Source organism: Euleptes europaea, chromosome 3 (genome assembly GCF_029931775.1).
Source record: "Euleptes europaea isolate rEulEur1 chromosome 3, rEulEur1.hap1, whole genome shotgun sequence".
Lineage (NCBI taxonomy): Eukaryota > Metazoa > Chordata > Lepidosauria > Squamata > Sphaerodactylidae > Euleptes > Euleptes europaea.
The window spans coordinates 103659007-103668570 of NC_079314.1; the positions used below are offsets into that span (position 1 = coordinate 103659007).

General features: G+C 43.0%; 1 protein-coding gene across 1 annotated transcript; it reads right to left on the bottom strand.

Moving 5' to 3' along the window:
* Positions 1-954: 954 nt before the first annotated feature.
* On the bottom strand, positions 955-7620 carry ETFBKMT (electron transfer flavoprotein subunit beta lysine methyltransferase). Its single transcript, XM_056846147.1, has 3 exons — positions 7301-7620; positions 2895-3025; positions 955-1298 (listed from the first exon to the last, which is right to left on the bottom strand). The coding sequence occupies exons 1-3, from the start codon at positions 7618-7620 to the stop codon at positions 955-957; spliced, it is 795 nt and encodes a 264-aa protein (XP_056702125.1).
* Between the last annotated feature and the right edge of the window lie 1944 nt (positions 7621-9564).

Genomic DNA, 9564 nt, shown 5'->3' on the forward strand with positions numbered 1-9564 from the left:
GTATTGTATAATCATCACCTTGCTCATGACACCTTTATCAATCTTTTAATAAACACCATCTTTATCACACATTATTTGCTTCTTTTTATATTTCACTGGAACCTCTAAGAACAGAGATTGGGTGGGCCAGCCTCTGAATTAAGACAGCTGCAAATAATGTCATTTTTTTAAAAAAAAAATTGCACTTTTAAATTTTAGCTCTAGTTAATCATTACATATGACACTGTATTGACAGAAGAAAAACATGGCAGGGGAATCGTCAAGTTAAAGGATGGATGGAAAGAAAACCAGATGAAATTTGTACTAAAAGAACAGCAGAAGGAAAGAACTCTAAGGAGTGGGAGAAATTGTTTAAAAAGCCTCATGGATGAAATGGCTATGGAATTCTATACAAATGTGCTGTTTGCCAAACATGGAAAACCTACTCAAATTCAGTACTAGAAATCCTCACCAGAAAGTAAGGACTCTCAGTGCTTTAAAAAGTAGAAAGCATTTCACATGCTGCAACCTCCTTCCTATCCAAGTTTATTTAGAAGGTTCAGTGGAACATTCTCCCAAGAGCACAACAGGATTGTGGTTTTCAACATGTTTGAAAGATATAAGAAAGCTTCCACATTCGACTTCCATAAGAAGAAAGTGTATTAGGCAGGCTTGTATTTACCAAACCAGAACAATAACCATTTTCACTAGGTTCTGGAGACCTTTTACAAAAGAAAACATCGGCCACGTATTGATATGCACACAAGTTCGTTTCCACTGAAGTATATGAGTCTTGTAAGAAAAATATTTTTATTACTTTTGTCCTAATTTGTGTGAACAAGCTCTTCAGCTGAGACATGGCAGAATGATCATTTTACTGGCTTCAGCCAAAATTTGGACGCACCAGAAACAGAGCGCAGCGGCTTCAGTCACACAACATAATTCAACATTTTAAAGTGTGGGGGCCACGGAGAGTCAAGGCTGGTAATTCCATATCACGGTGTTGGTTGAACCATTGTTTTCTTGCTGGTCTAATTCTGGGAGAGGATACTCAGTGACTTTGTGCAACTGACTCTGAATTTGGTGGCTCACAAAGTGATGCCTGCCGGGGTCCCCAATCAGCACTTGAGTCCCATGTGTGCAAATATGTTTCTTCAGCCAACGATGAAGGCCGTTTGCAAGTTCTTCACTGTAAAACATATCCCCAAGGACAATGACATCCCAGCTGCCAAGGTCGGAACCAATCAGGTTGTCCGTCAAGAAAGCGAAGGGATCCAGGTTGTTCAATTCGCAGTTCAGTGTTAAGGCAGCTCCTGCAACTGAGAGAGAAATGAAGAAGAGAGGTCACATTTTTTTTTGAACTCAAGACCCCCATGGACAACAACCTTCTACTGGATCACACAGCCCTATGTCGGATACGAGGCCCCTTGGCAAAATTATTTTACCTAGATAGACATGCGGACAGGGCATTTCATTAACAGTCAGACAGGCTGCAGTTTTTGAGCACTTTACTCCAGAGGAGCCTTACTGACGTCAATGCCAGAATGGTAGAATTGAAGGGTAGAGCCATCATTACCCACTGTGGAGGCCGGGAGGAAGAAGGGACACACCCCCAAGAAACATTTAAAAACAGCTCTTTCAATGCTAAAATTACCCCAGTCACAGCACAACCTCAACACGGAAGGCTACTGGAAACGCTTCTACATGAAATGCTTCAATTGTGGGCAAATGTGATGTTTGAAAGCCGCTCTGGCAGTACCAGCAGTCTTTCCACATATGCTCCTAGTCAGGACTATGAGAGACCCGGAGGTTATTTCCAAGGGCCTCCTATGTGGTGGCCATTATGGAAGAATCAGTGTTTGCATCTCTCTGGTTGTAGAACGTGGACTCCTGAGGAGGAAATGATTGTTGCTAGTATCTTGCCTAGGGTTCTTCAGCACAGACTGTGTGTTGTGCGCAGAAGGATATGCTCACTCCTTTAGGCCTCTCTGTATCCCTCCCATGGGACCTTGGGACTTGCCGTGGTGACCTATGATTCATCCTTCCCTCCCACCAGCTTGAGCCTGCATTGCACTTAGAATCTATTACTTTAATGATATTGTTCATATGGCCAATTCGGCCTTGAACAATGTCACACTGAGATCAAAATAAAAAGGAAGATAAAAGGAACTATCTAAATAGCCCATATGGAAATTAGTATTTTTTTTTAATCTTAATTGACTGGGAAAGAAATTTGGCGATTGCCAATGTAGTATTAAAATCCACCCCTGCTAAAAGAACCCTCCGATTATCCAGTTTAGAGCAGATTCCCGAATAAAAGACTTTATCCATCTGTCTCTAGCCTCGTTGAGCAAGTCACAGCTAAACAAGAAATGCTGAAGAGTGTCTATTTGGCCAGAACCACATTGACATACTCTCTCACAGTACCATACCCTATTAAAACGACCTATTAACTCCCCTGATGGGATGGCATGCAGTCTAGCCAACATAAATAATCGTCTGTATCACGGGATAATCAGAAAATCAAAGTACATTGGGAGGGATTACGGCAAGTTTAGACCTAGGTATAGAGGTGAGCACACCCTACGTGCTCATATTGTACTACTTCCAGAATCCAGTTTTTGCAAGCAGCTCAAGATGGAAGAAAGAGCTGCCCGTGCTCTTTTAGGTCAGAAAGAGAGATTCCTAAAGACTGGATATGACATTCGACCAGTTTACTCCATGGGGTTTGATAGGAGTCAGCTTGAAGATGATGTAAATATCCATTCAACTCCATGAAGAAATAAATCTTAACCCAGAATCTAAAGATTGCAGCCCAAATCCGAGCTTCAAGGGAGCCAAGGCCCAGTTCAGCACACAGTGATACCCCAGCAATACAGTTACGAACACATTGCACTTGGAATGAAATATCTTACTGGGGTCGATGTCGTTGGCGACCACCTCAGCTGCCCCGCTCAATGCAGCCGCTATGGCTGTCGCTCCACAGCCGCTTCCGAGATCTAAAACTTTCTTCGTTTGGACAATGCTGGGGTTATCGAGAAGGTACCTTGAGCATATTTTGAAAGACAAAACAAGAAGAAAGCTTGGAAAGGTAACTTTACTCATTGAAGGTTTCTTGGACAAGCCTCTTCCCCATTCCCACAAACGGGTTTAGGCAGACTCCATCCGTAGCTGTACTCAAACTTTTAAAACGAGAGGCCGGACGCTTGCGCAGTGCTTCAGTGGTTAGAATACTGGACTAAAAATGGACAGTCCTGTCCTTCAAATCATCCCCACTCTACCCCAAACCTCACTGGATGACTTGGGGCCAGTTATTCAGCCTAATCTACTTCACTGCATTATTGTTAGGTTAAAACAGAGAAGGGGAGAACGTGCCATGTTGGTCAGACCACAGCGGTCAACCATTTGCCCTGGAGGGCCAAACAAACAGAGCCTAGAGGCCAAGGCCTTCCCCTCATGCTGCCTCCTAGCACTGATATTCAGAGGTTTGCTACCTCCGTAGATGGAGGTTCCCTTTCGTCACCATGGCTACCAGCCATTGATTGACATAGCTTACATTCATCTGCTAATTCCATTTTAAATCCATCTATTCTAATGGCCGTAACAACATCCAGTGGCAGTGAATTCCATAATTTAATTACTCACTGAGTAATCTGGTCTGCCCTGAGCCATATATATGAACACATGAAGCTGTCTTCTACTAAACCAGACCCTTGGTACATCAAAGTCAGTATTGCCTACTCAGACTGGCAGCAGCTCTCCAGGGTCTCAGGCAGGGGTCTTTCACATCACCAACCTGCCTAGTCCCTTTAACTGGATATGCCAAGGATTGAACCTGGGAACTTCTGCATGCCAAGCAGATGCTCTAGCACTGAGCCACAGCCCCTCCCCACTGCCCTACACTGCCCTAGAATAATAGAATCATAGAGTTGGAAGGGACCACCAGGGTCCTCTAGCCCAACCCCCTGCACAATGCAGGAAATTCACAACTACCTCCTCCCCCCCGCACCCACAGTAACCACTATTCCATTCACAGAAGATGGCCAAGTTGCCCTACCTCTCATGATCTGCCTAAGGTCATAGAATCAGCATTGCTGACAGATGGCCATCTAGCCTCTGCTTAAAAACCTCCAGGGAAGGAGAGTTTACCACCTCCCGAGGAAGCCTGTTCCACTGACCTCCTTGAAGGAAGGGTGGGATTAAAAATAGGTTAGTCTTGAGATGGTGCCCTTCAACATTTAAGTACTTCTCACTAGCGGATGGGGAAGGGTCGCTACTTATTTGCAGTTATTCAGTGAAGACAAAAAGGCATTCTGTATGTACACTGATAATCCCTCCATCAACACTCCCCATGTGCCAGAATCTCCTCTCTCCCCCCCCCACACCTGGCTTACAACTGCATCTCCTTGATGCCAGGAAAATAGAAGATGACCACGTGAGGCTGAAGGGGAAGTCTGACATTAAGGCCTAAACCATATCCATAATCCAGAATGCTTTGCATGAACCAAAGTTATTTAGAAGCAAATATATCCATGAACCTTACAACATATTTCCATCATGTAACAACATCCTTGTTGGAACAACTAAATATCTTTCTGGGAAGTGAACTTTCTTGGCAATAGTAGTGGCCAGGACCTGTCAGGAGGTCAGCTTGACATTTAGGCTTCTAGCCATTCTTAATTATTCTTAATTATGACACTAGGGAGATTTAGGAATAGTCTGGTGTGGGTTTCGCAACAATGGAATGTTGTTTACCGATCTCTATAAAATGAGGGCAGCAGGAAAAGAGGACGACCCAACAAGAGATGGATTGACTCAATAAAGGAAGCCACGGCCCTCAATTTGCAAGACCTGAGCAAGGCTGTCAAAGATAGGACATTTTGGAGGACATTGATTCCTAGGGTCGCCATGAGTCGGAAGTGACTTGACGGCACTTAACACACACATAAAATGCTAAGCTACTTATCATTAAGTTGAGAGAGTCCTCAGTAGTGATCTAAGGGTCACTGCCAGTATGGTGTAGTGGTTAAGAGCAGTGGTTTTTAGTGGTGGACTCTGATTTGGAGAACAGGGTTTGATTCCCCACTCCTCCACATGAGTGGCAGAGGCTAATGGTGCCCTTGGCACTAAGGCATTGCCTACAACGGTCTTCTGCACCTCACCTCTTCAAAGCTCCCGACCAAAGTCCACTTTCAATACTGGTCATGTAGTATGACCTCCTCACCTCAGTGTAGCAACCTTAAAGGGATTAGCTTCTGTTAATCCACTCATTCTATACCAGACAACCAAATATTTGCTCTAAGGATGCTGACTTCAAGATCGAATGTGTCATTGTCTCTCTTTCCTTTTGATCTCATTAATCATTGATCTTGGTATGCCTTGTTTCAGTTCCATTGTGTAATCACTGACTGACCTTTGCTATCCATTGTATTATTGCTTAATAAACTGAGAGATCACTGGGGCAATTCAGATTGATCTCTGGAACTCAAGACACTGTATATGTTCTTCCCTCAAAGCACCGTGCGTGCTTTCCCCAAGGCACTTTCGGGGTGCCTTCCCTTCATGTTTCCCCCCTCCTACACACAAAGCCAGCTGGGTGACCTTGGGCAAGTCACAGCTCTGTTAGAGCTCTCCCACCCCCACCTACCTCACAGTCTGCTGTGGGGAGGAGAAGGGAAGGTGATTGTAAGCTAGTTTGAATCTCCTTTAAGTAGTAGAGAAAGTCAGCATATAAACACCAACTTTTCTTCTTCCTCTCTCCCATCTGTGCAGTTAATATATGTTATGTCTAACCGTTATGTCTATTGTTTCCTGGATATGCATTGTTTTCCTTATTAAAGCTGTATCTCTAGAATTCAGGGTTTCTCTGAGTCCATTCTTAAATAAAATAGGTTCAACCCACATCAAAGCTGCCTTGCCCTGGGACTTGTCCAAGTCAGTACTTTCTGCTCTGACTGGCAGCTCCTCTCCAGGATCTCAGGGCCAAACTAGATGCTCGTTTTTTAAAGAGTTGGGTCCAGGTTCCTTGGACCCAAATGGGGTTTCCCGTAGCCACACAGTAGCTGGGGGGAATAGCTATTCAAAAATTAAGCAGAGCCTTGGCAACCATTATACAACAACTACGCTTCAATAATTAATCTTGCCAACTGTATTTAATATACCAACCTGTTATATATAATCTGAAATTGGCATATTTAGTTTTAATTTTTAATGGAGATATTTATCATAAGAAAAATAGATATAAAAGGATTTTGTATGTGTTTAAAATAGGTTTATAAAATGATATGCTGTATTTTTAATGATGAGAAACTAAAGGGTGCACTTCAAACTAAACAAATCTATGAGATATGTCGAGAATGTACTGGTATCGTTTGGACACAGAAATGTAATGCTTTCCCCTCTTCCCTCTCCATTCCTCTTTTATTTTTTGTACCCCAAAAAACCTTTAATAAAAATATATTATTTTGGAATTATGTTGGAATTAGAGGAATTTATGGAAAAGACTAAATAAAAATAAGCACAAGCTGGCAAAAGATAAGGGATAGAATTAAACAACATTTTATTTAGGCGTGAATATCTTGAATTTGCATTGTTTAAATACCAAGACTATTTGAATGACAGGTTGGACCTTCCCTTCCCCTATGTTATCAATTATTGTATGTATTGTGTATGTTTACCCCATTCTTTTTTCTGTTCTAAATATGAATTAAAAGAACTTAAAAATATATTATTAAAAAAAAATTAAGCAGAGCCTGTTTCAATTCAGAATGCTACTACAGGGGAAGCAAAGGTCCAACTCTTTAAAAAAATGCAGGCAGGGGACTCTTACTTGACCCATTTTACCTGGAACAGTCAGGGGAATAGAACTTGGAACTTCTGCAAGCAAACCAGATACTCTACTATTGAGCCACTGGCGTTTTTTACAGTAGCAACTGCTTCCTGCATGTGATATCCTGATTCATGTAAACGGCTTTAATATCAGTAGTTAACTACTAAAAGCAAGAGGTGCTGGGGTCCCGAGCATGGCTGAAAGCTGTTCCTTTAGATCCATCCCCTAAGCTCATATCCTTGGAAGTGGTCTCTGGCTGGTTAGAAAAGGGACATGAACTATAACATCCTCATGTGTTCCAGGACTGAGCCCTGGCAGAAAACCAACATTCCAGTGGTTCAACCTGGCTTAAAAGGAGCCCAATTTCACACTTGCATACAAAAATAATTGTCTGGCAGACAGCTGCTTTTAAAAAAAAAGAAACTCTGAACATCACCCATTATTCAGACTGTAGAGCATGGGTGCCCTCCAGTGGTCATTGTGTGTATGTACCTGGACAGTCCTTGACCTCCAGGCCAGTAGATTGCCCAATAGGGGTCTTTATATGGCCACAAGGCCGCTTTTTCCTTCCAGAATCGGCAGTGAGGGGTCAGAAGCCGTAGCCTTATTTCCGGTGTCAGATTCCCACTGTTGGTAATTTCAGTGTTCTCTTCCAAAAACCTCCTTATCTCTGGATCCAGGCAACTTCCCGAAGTCCTCTGGTGGCAGCACCTCCAAAGTGAATGGAGGCTGAGAGTCTTTTGCCCCGATATGTTTCTGAAGACATGTTTACCGCACCAGCATATCTGCCCTCTCCAGCCCCAGGAAATCATGTCCTTTCTTAGGAACCTCCTTTCCAGCTTTTGTTCAGAGCATTAGAAACGGGGCTCTGGAACAGAAGGTAATAAAAAGAGAGAAAGGACTCACAATTGTACCTTTGTGTAGAAACAGGTGGCAATTCCTGAAAACAGAAGAACAGATGCTTAAGTCTATAGATGGGGTACCAAATCAATTACTGTGCACAAACTAGTACTAAGACTAACAAAATTTCTGGCAGGGTATGAGCTTTCGTGAACTACAGCTCACTTCTTCAGATACCTGAAGATATCTGAACGTGGAAAATGCCACACTAGCCTGCAAGCTAATCGGTGTACGCTAAGGCTCAGGTCTCAAGACATCATAAGAACATAAGAAAGGCCCTGCTGGATCAGACCAAGGCCCATCAAGTCCAGCAGTCTGTTCACACAGTGGCCAACCAGGTGCCTCTAGGAAGCCCCCAAACAAGACGACTGCAGCAGTGTTATCCTGCCTGTGTTCCACAGCACCCAAAATAACAGACATGCTCCTCTGATACTAGAGAGAATAGGTATGCAGCATGACTAGTATCCATTCTAACTAACAGCCATGAATACCCCTCTCCTCCATGAATATGTCCACTCCCCTTTTAAAGCCCTCCAAGCTGGCAGCCATCACCACGTCCTGGGGCAGGGAGTTCCACAATTTAACTATGCGTTGTGTGAAAAAACACTTCCTTTTATCTGTTTTGAATTTCTCACCCTCCAGCTTTAGCAGATGACCCTGTGGTGTTCTAGTATTATGGGATTCAGACCTGAGGGTGCATGTGTAAATGGTGACCAGATTGTGTACTTCCACCTAGTCCCAGGGTAACACCTTACCATATTCGCAGGCTATAATGATCTATTTCCCAAGCTGCTTCCAGACAGCAACAATCCTCTATGTAACTCCCATTTGCAGTGGCGACTGCACATCCACACGGGGCAGTTTTTTGCCACATTTTCCTTGTTTCCACCTTCCTTGGCTACCATTCCCTCCACACACACACACATGCACACCAGAGGGCTTTCCCCCCTTAAACATCAATTGCTAGACTGCTATAGTGCAAAAACATTATAATGATCTATTGCCATGATCTACTGAATTCTCTAGCCCTTTTCATTGCAGAGATATTCATTCCCTCTTGCATCTCTACAACAAAACAGGCTAGAAAATACGTTCGCTTTAAAAATGGAACCTGGGAATTTAAAGGTTCTAGCAGAGAGATCCTCATAACATTATAATGCTGGAGCAGTATGTCAATTGCTCTTAAAAAAAAAAAAAACCCTCAAAGCCAAGCTGGAGCATCCTCTGTGGGGAAGCAACCCCAGTCCCCATTTGTTCAAGCTCCAGGACACTCACTGGGGGGGCGGGGGAGTATATTAACCAGACATAAACTGTCATACTACTGCCCTAAAGGTATTCACTCACATCACAGGACATTCTTGGAGCTGTCAGTTTTACCATGAACATTTATGCTTTTAGCAACAACCTGATCAGCAGGCATTAGCAGATTATAATTTTTATCTCCCTGCCAGAATAACAGGCTAGTTATTCAGGCTAACAATAATCAGGCTAGTGTTAAAAGCACAAGGACAGACTTGGTAACAATTCTCCAGTGCAGTTCTGTAGTGGAAAAAAGGCAGGCACGCCAATAACCAAAACAAGAAAAAGCAATGAATGAATGAATGAATAAAACAAAAATGGTGCAGTGGGGAAAATAACTTATTCAACTTGACAACCCTTACAAATTTCACCTATGCTTCATTAGGGGGCTGTGTATATACTAATATCAACAAATCCGAAGAATGACAAGATACCGGTATCATCTAAGACACACATATTTTAAAAACAATTGTTAAAAGACATTGGTAGCTGAGCATGTGAGAGCCAGCACAGTGTAGTAGTTAAGGTGTCAGTCTAGGTCTGGGAACTGCAGATTC